Source organism: Mus musculus, chromosome 6, assembly GCF_000001635.26.
Source record: "Mus musculus strain C57BL/6J chromosome 6, GRCm38.p6 C57BL/6J".
Taxonomy (NCBI): Eukaryota; Metazoa; Chordata; class Mammalia; order Rodentia; family Muridae; genus Mus; species Mus musculus.
Window position 1 is genome coordinate 22986001 of NC_000072.6, and position 27284 is coordinate 23013284.

Here is a 27284-nt window from a genome sequence, read left to right on the forward strand (position 1 = left end):
ATATCTTACTTCATGTTGAACTAAAATATAATTTAAAATGTCCAGAGAGTACATTTTACTTAATATAAACCCTGGAAGCCAACAATGACTCTGCCAATGACTCACTTTTTATTTTATCTTTTTCCGGAAGTGTGTAGTTCAGAACCAGAAAATGTGCAAGCTGACCCTGAGAATTACACCAGCCTTCTGGTCACATGGGAAAGACCTCGGGTCGTTTATGACGCCATGATTGAGAAGTTTGCAGTTCTGTACCAGCCACTGGCGGGAAATGACCAAGCCAAGCATGAGTTCTTAACAGATGGCTATCAGGACTTGGTAACTATAAGATGAATTACTTTCTGTCTGATAACATTATAGTTTGACTTCCAAGGTAAGAACTTACAAATACCCATGTATTTTTTTTACTTTTGGTCACTTTACATTTTGAGTGATGATGTTTCCAGGGAATATGGTATAATAAATAATAGCAGTAGTTGGAATTAAATATGAGAACATCATGACACTGTCAACAATGTTATGGAAGATGGACACATGGGAAACTTAGGCATTGGACATTATTAGTGTGCCCCTCCTTCATAAATAAAGTGATGTAAAGAATAATTAAGTACTCTATTTAAAATCTCACATTTGGCCCAAGAATCTCACCTTACATATGTTGTGTATTCTATATTATCAAAAGAAAAAACAAAAACGAACAACAACAAAAAAACCACGTAGTGGACTTAAAAATTGTTTGCTTTGCATTTCTAGATAACATGTGTAAAGTGATAACTGGGCCATTACTTTGATGACAGAATAATATAAAACACCCTCTTAGCCATTTAGGGAATTACAGATAATACAGTTCAGAATCCTTTTGTGACCCAAATGTCACAGTTTGGGTCAGAGACTTTGATTTGGTAGGGGTAGAGAAAGGTGAGCAACCTCTCATCTGCCTGCAAGTACAGAAAGACACCGCAAAACCAGGAAATCTCTGAGGTCCACACTTAGGCAGCAAGACTGGTCCTGGGAACCCATTTAATAAACCTGCCATTATTAGTATGTTTGATAGTATATGAACACAACAGATAAAATTTAACTACTCTTAAATTAATTTGTCTACAATATAGAGATAATAGTATAGGAGAACTGAAATAGTGAGCAAATATTTCCTCTCATAATTTATAAAGAAAATGATTTACTGTTTTGTGAGCACACATGTGCAAATACACATACATGTGACCACACGTATGCATTTGCATGAAGGCATAAATAGTCAAGATTAATTTTTCACTGTTAATAGTTTTCTGAGAATAACATCTTTGTATAATTTGGATTATCTTTCTCCTAGGGTGCCATTCTCAATAATTTACTACCTAACATGAGTTACGTTCTTCAAATAGTGGCCGTATGCTCTAATGGTTTATATGGAAAGTACAGTGACCAACTGATAGTGGACATGCCCACTGAAGATGCCGGTGAGTGCTTCTTGAGATGTTCCTCTACCTTCTGAGTAAATGATGCTATTTTGCTTGCTGGGAACACATGCTTTCTTCTGGCTTTGTTTTTTGTTAAGTGATTTTTATGAAGTTGATTTTTCTTAGCATCCTTTTCATAATACTTGTTTGTGTCCTTTCTAGATTTATGGGTTCCACCCACCTATCTCTACCATACTTAAACACTAAAATTCTAGAATTCACGTGTGAGTGTAAAAAAGAAAATACAGATTTTGTCTTTTGGGATCTCTATTACTTAGCCTCATGCACTAATTTCCAGCTTCGTCAATTTTCCCATCAATGTCATGATTTTTTGTAATGAGTGACTTTAGTTCTATTGTGTATATGTACTACATTGTCTTCATCCTTTCATCTGCTATGGATATCTAGGCTGGTCCCATTTGCTGCTGTTGTGAATAGGAATAGTATGCTGTGAAGAGCAGCAGTAAATATGCATGTGTCACATAGTACAGCAAACTAAAGAGATGGTTCTGAAAACCAAAGAAAGAAAGAAAGAAAGAAAGAAAGAAAGAAAGAAAGAAAGAAAGAAAGAAAGAAAGAAAGAAAGAAAGACAGGAAAAAAGGAAGGAAGGAAGGAAGGAAGGAAGGAAGGAAGGAAGGAAGGAAGGAAGGAAGGAAGGAAGGAAGAAGGGAGGGAGGGAGGGAGGGAGGGAGGGAGGAAGGAAGGAAGGAAGGAAGGAAGGAAGGAAGGAAGGAAGGAAGGAAGGAAGGAAAGGAAAGGAAGGAAGGAAGGAAAGGAAGGAAAGAAGATGGATGTCCAATACATATTTTAATAAGTATTCAACATTTTTAGCCCTCAAGGAAAGGCAAATTAAAATCACTCTGGGATTCCATCTCACCTTAATCAGAATGGCTCTCCTCAAGGCAGGGTGGGGGGGGGGACAAGCAATGCTGGTGAGAAATAGGCAAAGCACCTATATGTGCTATCAATGGGAGTGAAAACTGACACGGCCAATGTGGAAACCAGCGTGGAGAGTTCTCCAACACCTAAACACAGTACTGACTTCACATCCTTTTAAACAAAGGGAAAAATTATTTTCTGTTATATCTTGTTTCCCACGAGGCTTGGAATTTAGCAAAACCAATACAGAGACATCTGTAAGTTTATTATTAATGCCACCACTTTGACACTTACAGGATAAGAAAAGAAAGATCTATTTGTGTTTGCAAAAATCACTAAATGGGAATGGATGAACGAATATTGAGACTTATTTGAGATTTAAACTTAAGACTCGGCTTAATTTTATTTGTACTTATTTCCTTTCCAGCCCCCAAAGCATGTAGTAAGTATACTTCATCCTAGGATCGTGGCAGGTATTTTCAAATATCTATACAAAGCATCTCGAAGTTTCCTTGAAACACTTTTCCATTTTTTATAATTTGATCAAGGGGATGCTTTTTTCTCTCTTATGTTAATACCAGTCTTATTTTCACAGAAACAAGAGTTGTTTCTAATTCTGTTTATCCGCATGTATCCTTTCAAAACATTAAGGGAAAATCATTTGATCTCAAACATAATGCAATAAACATCAAGGTATAGGCATCATTTGACAATTTACAAATTTACATAGCCTTGCTTTTGTTACTAAAAGTTTTCAAATGTTAGAGTTGATGTCTGTATGTGTACATGTATATACGGACGTACATCACAATATACATAGTCACATAAATGCGTATATACATACATAAATGTTCTTTGGTCATCCCTCTCATTCTAGTCATTACAGTGCTTACAAGTTGTCATGTCAGTGAATAGTTATAACTATGTTTTATGTGCAGAGTGGAGAATGCCTTTCTTTCATTGTCCAAAGGCTGTAACCTGTTAATCTAATGTGAGCTCACATGATGAGCTGTGATCGACCACTAAATATCACATTGCATTCCTTTCTCAACCAAATGCTACAACACCTGTCAAGCTGTTGCCCATTGATGACTCGTTCCTGGAATGGCATCACTGTTTTTTAATGATATGCCTCATGGCTTCTATATGATCATTTTTCCTACCGCCTCTTCTAGGTTTGTTTTTATTTTTTCAAAATTGACTTGCTTTAAATCTTATTCAAAAGTGACACTCGCAGGAACTGACCACAGTTTTATTCTGTGTCATTAAGTTCCAGGGAACAGCAGCTTTCCTGGAAGTTCCCCAATGTGTGTCTACCCAGAATGCGATATCAGTAACTGGATAATAGTGTCCGAGCTGGCCAGGCATATGTAAACAGACCAGCATGCATTATATGAAAATTCTCCTACTCTTATTGATGCACTTTAGTATGAATTATATTGGGCATGTTCACATAACTATCTTCCTTAGTGAAATCAGTCTCATCTCTGTACATAAAGCAGACTCCAAGGCATTTATAAAAAATGGATTGCTTCCTTTATCCTGTTCTACACTGGTCACTATGTCACAATGTCTAACTTTTTGGAAAGTTTTGTTCTTTTTTTTCATCTTGAGATGTTTATTGCATATGAAGACGATCAGAAGGATGTCTTCCATATAAACTTATCTCTGAGTGCTGTGTTTTCAGAATGAGTCTGTGTTGGCACATTGCTAATCATTGTAGCATGTTCTCATGTGGACAAAATAATAAGTATTACAACTTAATCTCTATTTATTCAAAGGATCTGGACACTGTTGAACATTTCTATGATGGGACGCTAGGTTGGAACTACCATTTAATCTCCATGAATATCTTAGTCCCCTAGAGTGCTTTGTACAGTATTGGTGCTTTAGTACAGAGTAGCATTTGACTGGATATTGTAAGAACCCAAGCTAATGAACATAGTGGGTAAACTATCCCCTAACTATACCCATCAAAAACTCACTTCATCAAGAACCAGTTTGTTTCAAGCCTGGAATTTTCTTACTATGAAGAAAACCTTAGTTCTTTTAGACTTTTACCTCTGATTTTAAAGGCTGCATTTTAGTTCACTTACTTACAATTCACATTAGCTTAAATCTTGTTATTATAGTAAACATGTCTCAGTCTGGACAGTGATATTACTTTCTAGTTGGGCAAAATAGATTGCTTTCTAATTAGTGAATCTTGTTATTTTTGTGGCTAATGTAAGAATGTGTTAGGTGGGCCATTTCATCATAATTACCATGGCACTACTTTTCCTTAGTGATGTGATAATACATACCATTGAATTATTCTGTTGTTATTTAAGTTGTTTTCTAATGCTATATCGCTTATTGATCTTGTTCAAATGAAATGAAGATGGCGATTGCTAATTGCCCTCGTGTTTGCATGGATCTTAAGTAGTCACTCAATAGCTAAGGAAAAGTCAGTCTTTTAAATCCAATCTTTACCTTCCTAAGCCACTTAAATTGTGCACTTAAATTTGATAATAATTTTACAACTTTGTCACATCTTAATGTTACTTGTCACTACAATACAACAATATTAATAGACACTAATATCCATTAAGTGTGATTTCAAGCTCTATCTTAAAATACATGCATAAATTCATATTAAGAGAAACAGCTGGGCAGTGGCGGCACACGCCTTTAATCCCAGCACTTGGGAGGCAGAGGTAGGCGGATTTCTGAGTTTGAGGCCAGCCTGGTCTACAGAGTGAGTTCCAGGACAGCCAGAGCTATACACAGAAACCTTGTCTCAAAAAAACCAAACCAACCAAACAAACAAAACCACACAATTTAAAAGTCTCGGGGTTGCCTTTTTGTGTTGAAAAGAAGTATTCTTTTAAGAGACACGTTAGGAAATTATCTTTACAAACGAATAATTCATGAGTATATTTATCTCATTGTAACTAACATAAACATGTTTAATTCTCTTCTATGATGAAGATTATACAGTATAGAGGACACTTTTATATATAGACTTTAAGATTTTAATAACTGTATTGTTAAATGTAAGTGCATGACAAAATAAACCCACACGCTTCAATCTCCATGCACTGTGTGTTTTGACATTTGTCTCCGGGTACCTTGTTGCATCCCTGCATTTGTCATTGACCCTCCTGCATCATGCCATACTACTAACTTTATGGAATCGTTATCTTTAAATCGCACATTGAAGCAATTGGAGTCTACGTTACTTTTACCTTTTGCACTGTGAAATTTGGCTTATCTTAGAACAATTAAATAACTTTGCTGTTAAACTTCATCAGTTGTTGCCTCTTTGTATTTTGAAATATTAAGGTCCTAACGATCTACCAATGCATTACTTTTAAATATGCATAAGATTGAATGTGCCTCAAAACAGCATATGTTCCCTGCATTTGTTCAGCTATTACACAATGTGAATTGTAAGGATCCATACCAAAAATAAAAAAATAAATAAATAAAAGGACACAGACACAAATTCATTATCATATTTTATTCCCATTCTTCTTGGAATCTATTTTGCTGACGTGAGGATACTCTATAAACCAATATAATTTGCAAACATTATTTATGAGTAATACCCAAGTTAATGGGCAATTATTAAAATATCAGCTGCTATTTTTGAGGAAAATACCAGCAAGGGGAGATGAATATGGGAGCTGTTGTTGTTCAGTTCTACTTTGGATGTAGAAGTTTTAAACACTTCATACTCAGAAATGTAACTTCTTCATACTCTTGAAAGGAAACATGGACGGTTTATAGAATTGTCCTATTTATGAAACCCCAAAACCTTCTAACAAAATGACCTGAGTCCAGTTGGAAAGCAGAGTCAAGATCTTCCAAAGTGAGTTTGTACTTAGCATCGTGAAGGTTCCTAAGGTCCCCATCCATTAGACTGACATAGGACCAAGAGGGCACTCAGGCTCCTCCAGAGCCTAAGGCAGTGAACAGCAAACTCACATACAGCAGCAGTCAGTCAGACTCTGGGGTAACATGGTTGAACTAGTACACACATTTGACACTGACTCTGGGGTAACATGGTTGAATTAGTACCACATTTGACACTGAGGGAATCATGATCCAGATAGTTAACATTGCTCACTAGTAAACAGTGAAATCTCTCCACTTCAACGCACCCTGAGAATGTTGAAATGGAAGGAAGCCAACCTCCAGCCCAACTCTTCAAATAAATGAGATGATTAAAATACGTGCTCAGACGATAGTAAACAGCCGTAAAAATCTGAAACAACTGATATGTGCTGAAAAGAGTATGAAACTGTTGAGTTTTTTTTTTTTTCATACAGGTGAAAATACATAGTATAGCAAGGTGTCATTAAGAAATAATTTTTATGGTCTGCCCTTGTTGTAATTAAAATGGTTCAAAGCAAATGAGAAGATAGCGCTTCTGGGAAGCCCAGGTAGTGTCTCGTGGACTGAATTACTACAATTACTGAATTACTAAAAGATTACTTCACAAAGGGATTTTTCTCCTCTAGCTGTAGCTTTCGGAAGAGTAAGTTGAAGGTTGTTTCGGCCACAGTGCGTTGCATGTTATTAACTTCCCACAGGTTGGTTTTCTTGAGGGTTACAAAGACTCAGGCGTTTGAGAAAATTGAAATGACTTTAACTTGGACCCATTATGAAAACAAGACATGGGGAGATGATTACATAGGAACAAGAACAGAACAACTGATCCATAGAAAAATTCGCTAAGCTCTTTCACAGTCAACCCATCCATGAATAAAATAAGGAGAATTGAACATAAGTCTAGGAGTATCTCAAGTGATGATTTTCACTTTGATAGCACAGAAAATTGGTGAGGGTAACTCACTTTGGAATAGCTAAGCTTTTAAGAGTATCAAGGTGAAATCTTAGGAATTGAGGACATCTGTAGACATTATGTTATTTCTCATCTAAGCAGAATTCATGTGTCCAACCATGTTTTTGATTTTATAGTTATTAATACCCAAGGAGTTTATGATGACAAGAATGAACTAGTGATAATGTTTTTGATTTTATAGTTATTAATACCCAAGAAGTTTCTGATTGTAAAAATGAACTTGTGATATTCTAAATTGAAGGGAAAGTCAAAGTAAGATGAATAGTTAGTGTCCGTTCAGTTATGCCATGGAATGTATTTAAAAGATGCACTTACTGTGTAAAGACTTAAACACAGGGCATAGGCAACATCAAGAGAGAGAAGAGCAGAAATGGCTAATGGCGTGCAGGTTCAGAAGAGCCTAACATGAAAAGCATCATTATAACAGGGCCCCCAAGCCTCACTGCTACCATGCTTATCCCTTTCTGAATAACCCAGACACTTACCTGAAGTCTAAGAAATACCCACCAGCTCTCAGTTACTTGTCGCCGTGCTAGGTTCCTTTCTGGATACCAAGAACATCTTTTCCCAGCAAGCACTCAATCACTGAGCTACATCACTGGGCCCTTAGCCTATTCTAATATTTGCTAGCTGGTGTCTTTTTTGGCAACAAGAAAAGTACATGGATTCTAATTGGTTGGGAAAATTAAAAAGCAGACATGAAGGAATGTGGTTACTGAGTTCTCTACAATATTAGCTCAACTCCCCGGGGAAAACACATCAACCCTTTCTCAGTTTCCCTGCAGTCAACCTGGGCTGGAGATTACGGTAATAAGCTTTCTCTCTTGTCCAACGCAGAATCCTGTATTCAAATGCGTATAAGCACAAGTCAAACGAACACGATGGAGTGGCTTGGCCCTTAGTCAGGGGAACATCAGGAAATTAATCAAATCGGAAAATTAATCCTAGCCAAGTGTATTGAAAGTCCCAGTCAGTTCTATCCACCTTGAAAACACACTGAGAAGAAATTGGGCTTGTTTTTACTATTAATTTTCTCACTATTGTGCCATCTTTTTTCCTTCCTTCCCTTTGATGGGAGAGAGGGTGGGCTTGGGAAAGGCAATTTGAGCAGAGATAGAGATCAATGTAAATGTTGTCACATGTCACTTTGTAGTGTCCTCTTCAGTTTGTCAGCTTTGAAGCTAGAATTTGACACTTTTATTTTGAGATATTTTCAATGGTAGTGACTTCTCGGTTTTCTTTGAACTTTCTCTCTTTCCATCCGAAGAGAAGCCCGTGAGGCTGCAGGAGTTGAATTAAAACCGTTAACAATATTGTTTTTAACTTTTTAGAACTTGACCTTTTTCCTGAATTAATTGGGACTGAAGAAATAATCAAGGTACCATAGCCATTTTTATATTTAAATGTTTTAAAATGTAAAAGCCTATCTAGAATTATTGCTTGGTTTTTAGATTCTGTTGTATGATTCAGTGTTGGGTTAATTGCTATGCTTTAATGTCACACACACATATATGATTTATGAAAAACTGGAAAGATGTTTGATTAGTGTAATACACAAAAATAGTTATAATGAAAAAAATTCAACTTTACAAATAATTGCAGCTATAAACTATAGCTACATTGGAACTTTGCAGCATCCATTTTTTTTCTAGCAATATTGTCCTAGCTTTTAATATTGCTACAGTCTATAAATAATCAATGACTGATGGATTCATAATAAATATGAGCCAGGTTACAAACAGAATATTTTTGGTATTTCATGTAGAAAGCATACGTTTCTAGTACAATGTCCTCTAAGTAAATAAACATTTGAGAATATAAACCAATTTTAACAATATCTTATATTTGACATGATAGAAAATAACCGAGTGAATGTGTAGTTCAACCTAACCCCAAATGTATTGTTCATCACAACTGAAACTTTATTTTCGAACCAGGTACTCCAGATGAGATAGACATGCGAATATGTCCAAATAGTGTGGGAGCAGAGAAAAAGTGATAACTAATGCCATTATCAAGTAATGTATTGAAATCAGCTTATCATTTTCCATAGATGATTACCTCAATGATTGACATATCTATGGCTAGTCTTTCTTACAATAGATTGTCTTGCCCAAATTCTTATTCTATATTACAAGTATTCATATAATTTATCTAGGGAGAGCTTTGTGTGTGTGGTCACATGCTCATGTTCACTTGTGTATAAATGATGCCTAAAATTACTAATCAACTTTACAATTGAAATTACTAAAATTACAGAATCAAATCAAAAGAAGAAAAATGTTTGCTATGTGTTAAATCAACTCTTTTTAATCTGATAAACTGAAGCAAGCCCCTCACTCTAGTAATTTAGTAAATTATACTGTTTGGGTTTCATTGTGTATGAAATACAGTCTGCAATTACTTCTCATTATAGTCTCCATGATTCCAATTCCCTATTTATTTTTATTCTTAATTAATATTGACACTAAAGAAATCTCAGGGAATGCTTACAAAAGTTGAAATCTGAAATCTTCCGATGTTAATTACTAGCATTTTTTATATAAAACTATAGTGCTATAGTTATTGTAGCATTTGGCTGTGTGAATAGACTATATATTCTAGCAGTATAAGATTAGGTATGCTAAAGTATATACATGTACATGTACATGTACATGTACATATACATATACATATACATATACATATACATATACATATACATTATACACATACACATACACATACACATATACATAGGATGTTACTTAAGTGTCACCAACTATGTATACTGCAAACACAAGCAGTAGAGAAGTAAGCGGCAATGTTTTCAAATTACATCTATTACAGTCTATCGTGTAATAGTTAAAAGTTCCTCAATAGGAGGAGAAAATATAACCCCGCATTTCTGTCCAGGTTCCAACAAGAAACAGATGTCACAATCAAGTGTACTCACTGATGTTGATTTAGATGCATGAGAAGGTAAATGGATGTCTAGAAGAGGCGGTGTTCTACAATTGGGCCTGCAGTTGTCAGAGACTGTTTGCTCTACCTACGTCTGAAAGGCAGGGAGAAAATAGACTGTGTTCCAGCAGGTGCTGTGACCTTGGTAGAGGGACAGGGCCATCCTGTGATGAAAACGTAGGTGGCAAGACTCCTGGACAATATTCTTACTCTCTCACTTCCCACTTCTTAGCCCTACAGAATGGAAAGTTGTGGAGAACAAGAAAATGAAGTGAATGAATGTATAGCTCACAGACAAAAAGGCCTGTACGAAGGCATGGTAGAACTTTAAAATAATTTCTTCATGAGGAAGGTTGTGCCCTGGAAGAGAAAGGGGATTTATGAAAAATTGTGGTATTTGTGGGTCCCATGGCAGTAGCATCCAAAGAAGCATAAATACCATTTTATAAAGTAAAAATAGAACACACTGCTGTGGGAAAGGAGTCAGACATATGTGGGACTTAAAATGATAGATCCAGGTACCCTGATCCACCAATTTAATTTTACAAGTCAGAGTATTGCATCCTATTGGAATTAACTATCATTGTATATGGTCAGATCAGAATAGATACATTAAATAGTGTTTTCCTACAGTGTGACTTGGAGATGGGCGGAGAATACTGCTTAAACACCCACTATTTACTTCCTAAGAACTTTTGATCTTACACTTCATGTAGGAGTGAATGAAAGAAGCTGAGAACTATGTGGATTGCATCCCTGAGGATTTTTAAGTCCTGAGAATTGAAAGGAGAAAGAGAGCCTCTCCATGTAGAAAACATTTCTTGAAAAGTAAACATTTCTACATGAATGGGACTTTTAAATTTAAAAAAGAAAAAGTTGAGAAAACAGGTGTGTGGCAATGCAGAAAAGTCTCTAAAGAAAGAAATCGAAGATCTCAGAAGATGGAAAGATCTCCCATGCTCATGGATTGGTAGGATTAATATACTAAAAATGGCCATCTTGTCAAAAGCAATCTATAGATTCAATGCAATCCCCATCAAAATTCCAACTCAATTCTTTATTGAGTTAGAAAGAACAATTTCCAAACTCATCTGGAATAAAAAAAAAAAAAGGAGAGCAAAAACTATCCTCAACAATAAAAGAACTTTTGGGGGACTCACCATCCCTGACATCAAGCTGTACTACAGAGCAATAGTGATAAAAAACCACATGGTATTGGTACACTGACAGGCAGGTAGATCAATAGAATAGAATTGAAGACCCAGAAATGAATCCACACAACTATAGTCACTTGATTTTTAACAAAGGAACTAAAAAGACAAATTACAATTCTGCAAGAATTTACAAGAGAGGGTATCTGTTAAAATGTTTGTAGCCATATAATGCATATATTAATTATGGAGCATAAATTATGTACTCTTGAAACAGTGACACGGGTAGTATGACCTAACAAAATCCAACAAAGCATAGAGAATGGTCAATCATCTCCCTCAGATTCCAAGAGGTGTCTTATTGAACATCATAAAATTTATAATCTACCAGAAAAGAAATCATCTAGGGTCTATGTTTATGCTGGTGTGTAGGTTTTGCCCCAATATATGCAATGGGAAAACAGATGAGTATCCACAAGGCTCTCATAAAATTGTTATGGAAATCTACATGGTTTATGGAAAGATAAGATAAAGTATGTTTGTGTGGAACATTAGCAAAGATGAATATTAGTGGAGGGGATCATAGAAATCATTAGATCATGTATAACAATACATGGCATATCTTTGAGGAGATTCGGTTTAGAACGGGGGAGGAAATGTTAAATGATAGCTGAGATTAAATTAAGGATGTTCTATGTTCATTTTCAACAGAAGAGAAGATTCACTTAATCTTGTTAGCATAATCTGAGGATTTCAGAAAATGCAGGCTGCTCGACTATGTTCAAGTTCTAAGGAGACTCTAGAAGGTGGACTCGTACACAGATGTAGGAATGAGCTTTTGAAGGGAAGGCTAACAAGTGCTTAGCATCAAGAGAAATGGAGGGGGAGTAATGACTTAGTTGAGCAGTGTTTTCAATGTTAGGGTCATATGTGATTCTTGTGGGTTGGCTTCTGTTTGCCATGGCAAGTGAACAAGACAAGATGATGCCTTCTCATCATCTGCTGAGAATGAGACAAAGAACGGGAGATGGAAGGTGTGAACAGTGCTTGGTGTTGGGGGTTAGTGTGGAGTGACATCAGAGAGCTACGCAGGTTCTTAGACTTATTGAAGAATAAGATAAATTTTCCATCACAGTCAGCTATTGGATGGGTCACACGGCCCCCAATGGAGGAGCTAGAGAAATTACCCAAGGAGGTAAAGGGAACTGCAACCCTATAGGTGGAACAACAATATGAACTAACCAGTACCTCGGAGCTCTTGTCTCTAGCTGCATATGTATCAAAAGATGGCCTAGTCGGCCATCACTGCAAAGAGAGGCCCATTGGACTTCAAACTTTATATGCCCCAGTACAGGGGAACGCCAGGGCCAAAATGGGGGAGTGGATGGGTAGGAAATTGGGGGGGGGGTGGGTATGGGGGACTTTTGGGATAGCATTGAAAATGTATACGAGGAAAATACCTAATAAAAAAAAGAGAGAAAAAAAAGATAAATTTTCCATTCCATGAAGCTGAACATGGGTGCTCAGAAAAACTGGCTCAGACTATGAAGTAAATATTTTTGTGATATTATTTTAAATATTTTGTGTTATCTCTGGTTCCTTATTATATAGCATTAAAATGTAGGCAGTTACAGTTAAAGTGCCTTCATTTGGCTTAATTGCTTTCCACAGTGAGTATAAAATAGAATTTATAGGATATATGCCTGTTGAACAGATACATAGTATGAATAAAGTAGAATAGAATAGAATAGAATAGAATAGAATAGAATAGAATAGAATAGAGGATGGTGTCCTATGAGGGTCAAAAGTCAAGAAGGTCACACAAGTGAAAATTCGTAGTATAATGCTGTATAAGATATTTAGACTTTGTTTTTCTCTAATTTCATTATGCTTATTTACACTTTGTTTGCCTCTGGCAGGAGGAAGAATATGGAAAAGACAATGAAGAAGACACTGGCTTGAATCCTGGTAGAGACAGTGTCACAAACCAAATAAGGAAAAAGGAACCCCAGGTTTCTACCACGACTCACTATAATCACATGGGGACTAAATACAATGAAGCCAAGACTAACCGATCTCCAACAAGAGGATCTGAATTCTCTGGAAAGAGTGATGTTCCCAACACTTCCCCGAATTCTACTTCCCAACATGTTGCTGAATTCGAAACAGAAAGAGGAATTTCCTTGCCTTCTCAGACTGGAACTAACCTGCCACCACACAATGTGGAAGGCACTTCAGCCTCCTTAAACAGTGGCTCTAAAACTCTCTTTATCTTCCCACAGATGAACTTGTCTGGGACTGCAGAATCCTTAAATACGGTTCCCATAACAGAGTACAAAGAGGTTTCTGCTGACGTCAGTGAGGAAGAAAACTTCCTGACTGATTTCAAGCTCGATACGGGAGCCGATGACTCTTCAGGCTCCAGCCCCTCAACCTCCACTGTCCCCTTTTCCTCAGATAATCTATCCCATGGATACATAACTTCTTCAGACATGCCCGAGGCTATCACGTATGATGTCCTTAAGCCAGGATCTACAAGAAATGCCCCAGAGGATTCAGCTCCATCAGGTTCAGAGGAATCACTAAAGGATCCATCTCTTGAAGGGAGTGTATGGTTTCCTGGCTCCACAGACCTAACAACGCAGTCTGAGACTGGATCCGGCCGAGAGAGCTTTCTCCAGGTTAACTCCACAGACATACAAATTGATGAATCGAGGGAGACAACCGAGTCGTTTTCTCCAGATGCTACCGTGTCACAGGATCCTTCAGTCACAGACATGGGAATGCCACATTATTCTACCTTTGCCTACCTCCCAACCGAAGTGACACCACAGGCTTTCACTCCATCCTCCAGACCACTTGATTTGGCTCCTACTATCAACATCCTCCATTCGCAGACGACTCAACCAGTATACAATGGTGAGACACCTCTTCAACCTTCCTACAGTAGTGAAGTCTTTCCTCTAGCCACCCCTTTGTTGCTTGACAATCAGACCCTCAACACTACCCCTGCTGCTTCAAGTAGTGATTCGGCCTTGCATGCTACGCCTGTATCCCCCAGTGTTGGTGTGTCATTTGAATCCATCCTGTCTTCCTATGATGATGCACCTCTGCTCCCATTTTCCTCTGCTTCCTTCAGTAGTGAAATGTTTCGCCATCTGCATACGGTTTCTCAAACCCTTCCGCAAGTCACTTCAGCTGCTGAGAGGGATGAGCTGTCTTTGCATGCTTCTCTGCTGGTGGCTAGGGGTGATTTGCTGTTAGAACCCAGCCTTGTTCAGTATTCTGATGTGGCGTCACATCAGGCCACTACTCGTGCTGCTTCGGACACATTGGGATTTGGTAGTGAGTCTGCTGTCTTTTATAAAACGTCCATGGTTTCTCAGATTGAATCACCCAGAAGTGATGTTGTTATGCATGCATACTCTTCGGGGCCTGAACCTTCTTATACCGTTGAGGGCTCCCACCACGTACCCACTGTTTCTTACAGTTCTGCAATGCCTCTGCATGGTTCTGTCGATGTATCTGATCAGGGGTCCTTACTTATCAATCCTAGCCATATATCAATGCCTGAGTCCTCCTTTATTACTCCAACTGCATCATTACTGCAGCCTCCTCCAGCCCTCTCTGGTGATGGGGAATGGTCTGGAGCCTCCTCTGATAGTGAATTGCTTTTACCTGACGCAGATGGGCTGAGAACTCTTAACATTTCTTCACCTGTTTCCGTAGCTGAATTTACATATACGACATCTGTGTTTGCTGATGGTATTAAGCCGCTCTCTAAAAGTGAAATGATGTATGGAAATGAGACTGAACTGAAAATGTCTTCTTTCAGTGACATGGCATACCCTTCTAAAAGCACAGTTGTGCCAAAGATGTCAGATGTTGTACATAAGTGGAGTGAATCTTTAAAAGAAACCTCTGTTTCTATTTCTAGCATGAAGAGTGTGTTTCCAGAGTCTCTTGTTTATCCCACAACTAAGGGTTTTGAACAGGGGGTTAGTCACGTTCCAGAAATTATCTTCCCAGTTCAACCTACACACACTGCATCTCAAGCATCTGGGGACACTTGGCTTAAACCCGGGCTTAGCGCAAACTCAGAGGCAGCGTTCTCAGACACTGCTTCTAGGGAAGTAGTACACCCTTCAACACAGCCCTTGCTCTATGAGGCCGCAACTCCTTTTAATACTGAAGCGTTGCTGCAACCTTCCTTTCAGGCTTCTGATGTTGACACCTTGCTTAAAACTGCTCTCCCATCTGTGCCTAGTGATCCAATACTGGCTGGAACCCCCCAGGTTGAACAAAGTAGCTCTTCCGTGTCTCATCCCATGGCATCAGAGTCTGGTTCAAGCGAAAGCATGCTGCACTTTACGTCTGTACCTATTCTCGATATATCACCTTCTAAGGTGCACTCCACTCCACTTCAAGGCTTAACAGTTCCTCACTCGAGTAAGAAATTTTCTGAACAAGGTTTGCTTAAGAGCAAAAGTCCCCAGCAAGTGCTGCCATCTTTGTTCAGCAATGACGAGTTTTTCCAAAGCGCACATCTGGACGTTAGCCAGGCCTATCCTCCAAAAGGGAGGCATGCATTTGTTACTCCTGTTTTATCAATTGATGAACCACAAAATACGCTTATAAACAAGCTTGTGTATTCTGAGGACATTTTCTCGAGCACTGAGATTTCTATTACTGATAAGGTACTTACTGGTCTCCCAACGCTTGCTTCTGATGTACTTTCATCTACTGACCATTCTGTTCCATTAGGAAGTGGGCCCATTTCCTTGACAATGGTTTCTCCCAACAGAGATGATTCTGTGACCACAGCCAAGTTGCTTCTTCCTTCTACAGCTACTTCTAAGCTGACTCAGAGCGCCAGATCTGATGCCGATTTAGTGGGAGGTGGTGAAGATGGTGATGACTATGATGATGATGACTATGATGACATAGATAGGGGTCGCTTTCCTGTGAATAAGTGTATGTCATGCTTGCCCTATAGAGAATCCCGGGAAAAGGTAATGAATGACTCGGACACCCAGGAGAGCAGTCTTGTGGATCAGAGTGACCCAATTTCACCTTTACTCTTTGAGAATACAGAAGAAGAAAATGGAGGCACAGGTGTAACTAGGGTGGATAAGTCACCACCACCAAGTATGCTACCCCAGAATCACAATGATGGAAAAGAGGACAGTGACATCCAAATGGGTAGTGCTGTCCTTCCTCATACCCCAGGATCTAAAGCGTGGGCAGTTTTGACAAGTGATGAAGAGAGTGGGTCAGGGCAAGGCACCTCAGATAGCCTTAATGATAATGAGACGTCCACAGATTTCAGTTTTCCAGATGTTAATGAAAAGGATACTGATGGTGTCCTGGAAACAGATGACACAGGCATAGCTCCGGGATCTCCACGGTCCTCCACACCATCTGTTACTAGTGGGCACTCAGGAGTATCCAACAGTTCAGAGGCAGGTTAGTTATGAGCAAAGGAAAAGAATGAGATGTGATGATTTCTTGCTATGAAAGTAAAAAAATAGAAGAATCGTGGAAGAAAGGAATTCCGGTCCACCAGCAGACCTTCACTTTTTAACCAGAACGTTCAACCATTTGTAGCTCCTATAAATATAATTTCACTCATGATTTCAAATGAATATCCAACATATTTTTGGTCCTTGGTTTAATTATCTTCAAAATACATTGTTTGTGTGTTGTTACTAATTCCTATTCTACAGGATTCCTATTGTGTGTACAATCAATTATATATGCATAATACACCGTTAGTATATTGCAATGCAGTGTGCTGTGTTAAGACAATTTAAATGTTCATACTTGTATTCTAAAATAAGTTGTAAACCAATTCTATTGGATTTAAAATCTCAGTAATATGCTATGAGCACCTATCCACCAACAGAAACAAAGGAGACACTTCCCATGTGCACATCAACGTGGAGAGCTTCTAAAAAAGAATTACAGGGCTATGATTTGATAGCTAAGGAAGGTTTTGAAAAACATCATATTGCTTTTAAAACTATCTTTCTTTGAGCTTCTTTATGTTGCCTAAAGAGGGCAGTATAAACCAGCAAAATACATTCTACTTCGTGTTTGTTACAGTATTTGTCATTCCGGCTTAAATAATAGACATGAATATGCATAGTATGTATAGGTATTGTGTGACAAGATGTAAAAAGAAAGAAAGAAAAAAAAGAAAAAAGCCTAGAGCCTTTTCTGTAGGGATGCATTTCATTGTTAATATATTTTATGCAAATTGGTTTATTAGCCAGATGTTTCTTGAAGCAGACTGCAACATGCAATACAGATGTGTGCTTTAAATGTCAATGGCAAAAAAACTCGAGTTTCATTCCATTAAGTGTATAAAAAAAAAGAGAGATGATTCCATTGAATTCGGCAAGAATTTTATAATTTGCTTTGATTGAGCGATAAGGTATTTTTTTAATTAACAAGGAAAGAATTGAAATCTTAGCAAATTAAAAGATAAGCTAATGTGTAATGCAATATTGGGTAATAATTGCACAGAACTTAATATTCAGAATTCACAGTATAGAGACAATCTCATTAAAATATATATTCTCTTTGTTATTTTCATCATTCACATTAGTTGTAAACTCTTTAGTATGGTGGCAATTAAGAGATTATATATTTAGACAGGGCAGCTTCTTTTTTCTGTATTCTGGCTTGAACTCCATTTAACGCTGCATTTCAGCTTCAATGTCTGAACTGATGTGTGAGTGGGACTAATGAGTCCACGGGTCACTGTAGTCAGGAGTGTTGTTACATATGTGAATTGTTATCCATCCTCAATTATAGCACTTGGTTTTCTTTCTATATTTTTAGATTTATTTGAAAGGGAAAGATGATGAATATACTCTAATGGAGAGACCATACATATATAACAAAGCACTACATCTAGAATTATTGAAGAAAGTGATTTCTCTTAGATGTACTAATTAGATTTTTTTTAACTGTTAAGTTCCCCCACTAACGAAAAAGAAGCAATATGGATATAACACCCATCTTCAGGAAATAATATAATTAATGAAGGAAGTAGGATCAAATAGAATTAGGGAAAACATTTTTTACCTATTTTAAAAACTCTATCTGTAAAACTAATTCAAAATCAGTCTTACCCAATTATTGAATATTCCCTAACCTGAACCTCGGCATTTATGTTACTTCTAAACTGTAGAAATACTGACATGATGTTTCTTAATATAATATAATATAAATAGGGCAAATATATATGAGAGTGAACACAGTCTGTAAGGTTCGTATTCTAGTTCACAGAAAGAGTCAATGCAAAACTAACCCTGGGAATGTATTATTAGTGTCTGTCTCTCAGAACATGCTTACATGATTGAGAACAATAAAATATATTTTATGCTTAAATTTTCACATCAAAGTTATGCTGTTTTATTCTCAGCCCTTTAAAATGTTAATCTTATTCTTTATTCCTTAACTGCATTATTGTCATTTAAATAACCCATCTACTACGTTCTATCAAAGCAAACATTTTACTCTCTAATAAGTGAAAATAAATGTTATACTCAAAAGCACACAAAGAAGCTAGCAAATTGTACTTTTATAAGGAATGCCAATCTATACAAAACGCATAGGTGTCAATAATTTGTTAATACCATAGACTCATTCTAACTACTCAGTAACAGAGTTCAAGATCATATCTTCCAGAGAACTATGAGAAAGGTCCCCAGAGAATGTGGCACGTAGATAGATACATAGATAGATAGATAGATAGATAGATAGATAGATAGATAGATAGATAGAGGCAGACAGACAGATATAATAGATATCAATAATCAATTAGAAAGGTGGAAGTTATATACAGATAGATACATAGTTAGATACATAGATGATAGAGACAGAAAGACAGACAGACAGACAGATATAATAGATATAAATAATAGATTAGAGATGGAAAGTTTTATATAGATAGATACATAGTTAGATACATAGTTAGATAGATAGATAATAGACAATAGAATGTGTTTATAATGCATGTATATGAATGTAAAGTACATCTATGTTATGTATTTTCAACATACATATTTCCCACATATCTCACATGTATGATCTGACATATTTCATGTGTGGCTATGCATATGTATAAGCTAAATACTTAGCTATACAAACCCATATATAATTATACATAATATATTTTACAATAGACTTACATGGTCATAAAAGTTATATAAACTTCATTAACTTCATTTTGTTCTTGAACATGAGCATGATTCAAACAATTTAGTGAGTTGCAGTAAGATCCCATATTTGCATTCTTAAAAAACACAGGTGGTGTCATTGCTCCTATTCTGTGGTTTATAGTTTAGAGCTAATGATATCGAGAATATTAACCACCATTTGTCATTACTGGGCCCCAAAGAGTTTGCAAAGCAGATTACTTCATTTATTCCCTATAAACTCTTTCCACTTAAATAATAGTTATAATAGGAAAAAATGTAGAGAGCTATGGAAAAAAGGAAGATGCTATTTTAAATGTTATAGGACATTTTGCTGTGTTGATCATCAGATTATTTATGGGTCTACATGAGCTTCCACAGACATAATTATCAGAGCATATGAATAGCCTAAGTAAAAACATCAAAACTTTGACTTTCTTGCAGGAATATTAACTACAACACAAATATTGGTTTGTATATATATATGTGTGTGTGTGTATATATGACTTTTAGATACACATCTTTGAATTCCATATTTTTAGCAAATACATCTATGAATATCAGCTCCTGGGAAACATGGCTATCATTATATTTCTTTGGTGTATATTCTAAATGAATGAATTCAGTTCTTATCCCTATGTCTTCAACTCTAGTTACAGAAGGAAGCTGTGTGTTAAACTACAGTTAACTATGTAGTAATACTATCATGTCCATTTATACGAATTTTCCCAAATTTTAAATAGTATCACATATTGAAATTAAATTTTTGTGTTTCCTGTCAGTAAAGCACTTGGTATAAAACATGAATTGTATCAAATGCTGGACATATGAAGACATTGATAGGACCTTTAGCTCTCTAAGCGTCTGTACAGAAAGCAACCAGGGTCACATAGAATTGGAACCGCTCTAGTGAACAATTGTCTTTGCTTTCCACCAAACGCTCTTCAAAGCAGAGGAAAGCATTTGCAGTTCTGAAGTTGTTTTTGACAACCAGGAAAGATAACATAGTTACAGTGATTTGTTTTCAAAGTTTTTGGACAATAAACTACCCAATTGGACATAAAATTGATGGTTCCCCAACTTTTAGATTAATTCAAGTTGTCTTCAGATTTTTATTTTTAGTCCATATGTGTGTTTGAAAGCAACTCGTTAGGACATTTTTTTAAAGTTCACCTGGAATAATTTTCATTTTTGATTAAAAAAACCAGCAGGCAGGGATTTGAAATTAGATCCAATGAAAGCATATGCATGACTGAAATTCTCAATGAAAAGTAAAAAAATAAATTTGAAAATATTAAAAATCAACCCACGTTTAAAATTAAAGTTTGCTTGATTGAAAAGTTACTATCAATTTTTCTTAATTGTTTACTAAATCATGAGGTTAAAATAATAAGTACATGAAATTAACTTTAGAATATCCAGGTTATGTCTGATAACTTAGTAAATAACACTGTGTTGTTTTCCTAACCTTTCTTTTTAACAGTAATTTTCTAATGTTGATACTTCAGTTTTCCTTCGAGCAATTTTTTCCAACCAGCATTGTTTCCAGATCCTGCTACAACACCCCCAAATCTAACTATTCCTGTTTATGTTTAATATCTCTAATATCTTGCCTTAGTTTTTAAACTTTATTTTGCTTAAACTGATATATAGACTGCCTTTGCCTCGTAGAGTCATAATTTTAAAGGTAAGTGTCAACAATGCAAGTTGCTCTTAATCAGGTGGAAAATGCCAAGATTTTTCCTTCATCTTAAATCTCAACTCTCTCAATTTTCTCCGACTACAGAGGCCAGTAATAGTAGCCATGAGTCTCGTATTGGTCTAGCTGAGGGGTTGGAGTCTGAGAAGAAAGCGGTTATACCCCTTGTGATCGTGTCTGCCCTGACTTTTATCTGTCTAGTGGTTCTTGTTGGTATTCTCATCTATTGGAGGTAAGTTGAGTGTTTTGGATATTTGCATTATTAAAGCTCAAACTTCTGCCTCTATTTAGTCTAAAGGAGCTCCAATTTCTCAAAATTCTCCTTACATTAAAGCTGTCATTAACGTATTCATCTCCGAACAAGGTAAACCTGTGAATCTAAAGGTTGATGTTTCTGTACTTAAAGGGAAATCGAAGAACTTTGATTTTACTTCATGTTTATTAAGAAGTCTTGACAGCTATATTTTCATTTTTAATCAAGTTAATATTCAAGTATCATCATAGCATTTACCATAAGTAATGAGCTTTTTAAATCAACTCTTATAGGTACAAAAGTTATCCTCTGGGAAAACAATTTTATATGAAAAAAATATTTAAATAAAGTTTTACAAGACATCTATCAGCTGTGTATAGTAATGAAAAATAATAGCCTATAGACAAAAAGCGAATGTGAAGCAACTAAAATACAAAGACATGAAAAATTACTATGTTAAGATGCAAAGGCATTTATTTAAGAATCTTTATAATTGGCTTTGAAGATGAAATATGCCTTCGTGCGCTTCACTAATCCTCCAAGATGTTTAAAGGATCAGGACAGTTGCCTGTACAATAAGCTCCCTCCCTTGTACCAAGCAGAACACACAACTAATTCATGAATTTACCAAGGACACAACACAAGTCAGTAAAACTGACTCTTGGAAAACAAAAACTTGATATGATAATTTCTGTCTATGAGCCAAGAAATGGCCTTGCTTATTAATTTATGCTGTTGTCCTAGAGAGAGATTTGTGTTCAGGAGATGGTAAATTAACTCCTTTCTGCTGAACAGCAGCCTTCTATAATTTCAAATCACTGCTCTTTAATTGTTATTCACAAATGGTTTTTCTCAGTCTAATTATTAACTGTTTCCCAAGTACCTGGTTGATGACTGTGTCAACTACTGTTAGGAAATATAAAAATAGTAAATTTTGAATAATTGTCATTGCTTTTAGGAAAATCACACTTAATGAAAAAATACTTAAATTTACTATGAAAAACTTTTTAAAATATTACACAAACATTTACAGGTAGTAGCTAAAATCTAATGCAGAGTGATCAGAGAATAGGAGACCTTATGTGGCTGGAACTTGCAAAGTTAAGTGGAAAACAAAATGTTGGGCTGGCCCTGCGTGTGATTCTGGAATTAGAGATGAAGGTGAAGGCTTTCCATCCAGGGGACACGGGCAGATCCAGGAAGCTGACTGAACTAAACTGAATATAATGATGATTCAAGCTTCTCATTTTATGTAGCTCAATGTTGACTGTATTTAGCTCGATGTTGTTTACTGCATGTAGCTTGATGTGTTGTAGCTAAAACAGAACACTCCTAAGACCAATTGTGTCTCATATCTCCCTTGCCTATGCAACAGAATAGACTTCAGGATATGCCAACAGATCACGTGTTTGTTAAAAGCCGTTTAGTCAACAACAAGGTGAAAAGCTGCTTTCTTCTGTGTGTGCTCCAGTGACTACTGTCATTTTGTATAGCGAAGCCATGGTTAACAGTCTCTGAACATCACACCGAGCCCATAAATTTCATTCAGCCAGCATTTGTTTGATTTTTTATCCCTCCCACTAGACTTGTCGCCCAATATTTTGAACACATTTTTATAGTCAATTTATACAGTTTACTCATCTTTGCCTAATCGATTTTCCCTAGAAAATAAACTATTTGGATAAATAAGAATTTGTTTTAGACAAAATTAACAAAAGATGGAAGCTGTAACAAATCATATTTCATATTAAATGTTAAACTCAAATAAAATGGCCGGTGATTTATATATAAATGAATCAATTAGAATTTGATTCATTTATGTATAGAAGTTTCATAATTTCTACGAATTGATCTGAGCTATCTTCTACAAATTTAAATTCATTGTGTTTAATATGGTCTGATGGTTCCTGAGAAACTATAAAATCTGAGTGATTTTAATTTTTGTTAGTATGGATCATCCCGTATCTATTGTCAGGAAAAACAAAATTGTCAAAACCGTTTAATCCTCTTTGGTCAGATATTTCTCTTTTTCTCTCAAACATTATTTCATGTACATGTATTATTTCATGTATATAGAAGACAGTTAAAAGATAAACATTTTGGATAGTTTTGTGAATGTTATTTTGTCTATTAAATATGGTAGTAAAAAAAAATCTACTCTTTGGTTACCCCCTTCAAAATCCATTCAGTGTGGTGAGATACCTGACTTGCTCATATCTGCATAAAAGTAACTCTCTCAAAAACATAATTTTTAAATCGATGGTAAGACACTTTGAGTGTGGTGAACTGTGACAGATCACAACAGTCTCTTGTTCAAGGTTTGTGTGAATTATTCAAATCCCAATGTAGATATATTTATTAATAATATAATTTCACCAACCAAGTGGGTGCAATTTTTTTTTTATTTCTGAAAACCCAGCCAGCAGGAAGGGAGAATATGCTAACATGGAGGAAAGCAGGACAGGTCAAGGACAGTGCTGAAAGGAACACCTTAAAGAAACCTCACTGCAGCAAAGCAGGAGCAGGTAGGGAGGTGTGCAGGCAGGCTACTACAGCTACCTACAGCTCATCTGCATCAGTGCAGGGTCTTCTTCTTTAAAGGAAAGAAAATTCCTCTCGAATTGATTTTAAGTTGAAGAAATAAAGGCATTACTTTGCTTACTGAAAAAAGAAAATCTAAGGCAAACAAAAGCAATATATGTTGTACTCAGTCCTTGTGAGTATTTCCAAGCTAGTATATCTAAACTAAAAAAACAAACAAACAAAAAACTCTAGACAAAAGAACAAAAGAACCGTCCAATTGAAGTGGGCAGTGCAATGCATCTTAGTGCTTTTAAGAATTTCCTTGGTGACTAACAGTGCTAGGTGTTTTTTTCTTTCACTTATTCAACATTTTCATATCTTTAGAGAACTGTGTGCCCAAACCATTTTCAGTCTAATTTTAAATCAAGTTATTTTATTTTTGTTTTATTGTGTGTGTGTGTGTATGTGTGTGTGCGTGTATGTGTGTGTGTGTGTGTGTGTGTGTGTGTGTGTGTGTGTGTGTGTTATGCAGGCATATGTGCATGTATATTTGCATGTCTGTGCACTTATATATGTGTGTGGCTATGCATGCAGATGGGTATGTATGCATATGTGACAAGATCTGAGGTTCATTTTTGGTGTCTTCCTCAATCTCCCTCCCTCAAACATGGAGTCAAAGTTGAATTCAGGTCTTGCTGAACCCATGCCTCACAGTTCAGATGTGCTGCTCAGTTTGCTTTGAGGTTTTCCGCGTGTCTGCCTTCTGGTGTTCTCATATTATATACAGGCTACCGTGCCTACCACTATCCAATTTACATTTTTTTTCTATTCTGTGTACAGACATCTTATTTGCAGATATATCTTTAAAAATATCTTTTGAGGCATGAACGTTTTATTTTGATGAAGTCTACTTCATTCATTTTTGTTGTTGCTTATGACTCTCTGTTAGGTCTAAGAAGGCAGATCCTAACCTGAAGTCATAAAGACCTACCGTGTAGGTTTTCTTCTAAGAATTTTCCAAAGAAGAATGACTCACACTCCCTGACCTGAGAGTTTGTTGCAGAGCTAGAAGGATCAAGAGTCTAGTTCTGGCGCTAAGAAAGAACAAACACGGAAATGCAGTGGAATAAAGAGTCCAGAAGTGATTTCTTATGTTTGTGGTCAAGTTTTAGACAAGAGTCCCAAATCTTTCTCATGAACAGACAATGTCATTACAACAAATGGAACTAGGGGTTAGGAGATGCTCTGGTTGTCTCTTTTTCTTCACAATACACACACACACACACACACACACACACACACACACACACACACACACACACAGGAACTCAAAGAGGACCAGATCAGAGATGCCAGTGAGATGACTCGGCAGGCACTGACTTCAATCCCTAGGATCTACGTTGTTGGAGGGGAGAACTGACTCCCACAATTTGTCCTCTGACCTCCACACACATATGCTCCCTGCATACACATGCAAAATAAGCAAATAGTAAATGAAGAAAATTAAAAGGAGATCATAGACTTAAATGCAGGAGGTAAGGCATAAAGTTCTTTAAAAATATTTCAATGTGCCTCTAATATCATTTTTGGTAGAAAATTAAGTGTCTACTTGTGCTTTGCAGACACAGAGAGAAAGTGGTGTGGCAGAAGAGCAACAAATTATAGATGGTAAAAACTAAGTCCCTTCCCAGTTTCGCCTTTAGTTTATTAGATGGCTTTGATTATGTCACTTCTGACCAATGAATGTGCCTCTTCTGTTTTCCATTGGGCGATACCTGTAAAGTCATTTTTAAGTGTGCCATGAGACTTTTTTTAAGGTGGTCTATCAGTGAGTGCTTCTGAATGTTATTTTGTATTTGTATGAGGACTCTGAAAAGGGATATAATTACACATTTCCAGCTTTTAATTCCAAATACTGTGAAAGAAAGGTGTAAATTAAATAATCAGATTACCATTGATTGATGGAACCTATGTCTACAAGTTTAAAACAGTCATCACTTTTTTCAGCATGGCGGAGTGATAATTAGCAGGAGACACAGTTATCAACACTTAGCACATAGACGTGAAGACACTCGCTGCTTATTTGGAACAGATGGAATATAGAGACTTAGGCTTGTCATACATTAAGTAATATGCCTTGAAATTGTTTTCCAGATGTTTTAAGGTATAATTTACATGAACCACACCGTAAATTTATAAGATGCAAAACTACTTCCATGGGGGAGATTTGTAAATAGCTCTTTTTAAATAAAGGAAAACTACAAAAATAGAGCATTTTAAAAGAGTTAGACTGTGAACAATACTAACGTTCTGTGCAGTAAAAGGACACATCATCAAAAGTTGTGTAGGACCAGAACATTCCATAGATACTATGCAAGTTTAATTATTTCCTTACTCAAGAGTTTTGGTATGATTTATAAGAGTTTCCCAAGGAAAAAAGTGGGGCTAGGAAATATAAATTAAATTCATATTTTGGGAACCTTAGAGATAACTAACTACCCTGAATATAGGCTTCCCCTAACATACTACCTTCAAGAAGACTGTCACTGTCCACATAAGACTGCAGTGTAAAATGTACCTAAACAACTATGCAAGTTTAATTATTTCCTTACTCAAGAGTTTTGGTATGATTTATAAGAGTTTTGGGAAAATTAATGCCAAATATTATCATAAGGCCACCTGACGTCAAAAATAAGTGAAGATTTCACTATGTATTTGAGGCTAGCAGAATTGATATTAACCCAATGTCTGTAACACAGATTAGCAACATGGCAAATTAGAAGGTTAATGTTTCTATTTACATTTTTATGTTGTATTAAATGCTTCTTTTTCCCCATCCTCTCAGTAACTGGACCATCCTAGGTTCATCTACTTAACCATCAATCCACCCAGCTTTTTCTTTTTGTTTCGTTTTGTCTTTCCTTCTAGCTTTTTTTAGAATTTTATATTCCTTCTATATCTTTCAAACATTTTGAAACTTCAAGTTATCTTACTTGAGGCCCAGACAACAGAATCTAGCATTCATCTGAATGACATATAGTTGGTAGGATTACTACTTCAAATCCATCTAATTCAACAAACACTAAATACCATTATATTCTTGTCACTGTATTAAGAGTTGGACTTATGTGAAATCAAGGGACATGACCCTATATTTTGAAAAATGTAATAAAGATATAGCAAAGAACAATTATATTATAAAATAATTATCATAAAAAGTTATTTGAAGTAATTAAAATACTATAATGCTCAGGAACTCAAGACTATTTTTGGAAACAATGGCTATTTTTTTTCAAAGTACTCTTTTATAGATATCTAAAAC

The 27284-nt window shown here is 36.2% G+C and overlaps 1 protein-coding gene and 1 long non-coding RNA gene across 10 annotated transcripts in view; both read left to right on the forward strand.

Annotated features, from left to right (window-relative positions):
• The window catches only part of Ptprz1 (protein tyrosine phosphatase, receptor type Z, polypeptide 1), a 177602-nt gene that overhangs the window by 110686 nt on the left and 39632 nt on the right, over positions 1-27284 (forward strand). For 4 of the 9 annotated variants that reach the window (XM_006505013.2, XM_006505014.4, XM_006505012.2 and 1 more), the window contains exons 9-13: positions 131-315; positions 1331-1457; positions 8518-8564; positions 13200-16746; positions 21274-21418. In XM_006505013.2, the coding sequence (XP_006505076.1) occupies positions 131-315; positions 1331-1457; positions 8518-8564; positions 13200-16746; positions 21274-21418 (4051 nt within the window). Of the gene's footprint in view, positions 1-130; positions 316-1330; positions 1458-8517; positions 8565-13199; positions 18685-21273; positions 21419-27284 lie in introns of those variants that run through there. The other 5 variants (XM_006505015.4, XM_006505017.3, NM_001311064.1 and 2 more) reach the window with 2 other exon arrangements.
• On the forward strand, positions 2197-5626 carry Gm46954. Its single transcript, XR_001785200.1, has 2 exons — positions 2197-3512; positions 3608-5626. It is a non-coding gene; the product is annotated as a predicted gene, 46954 (long non-coding RNA).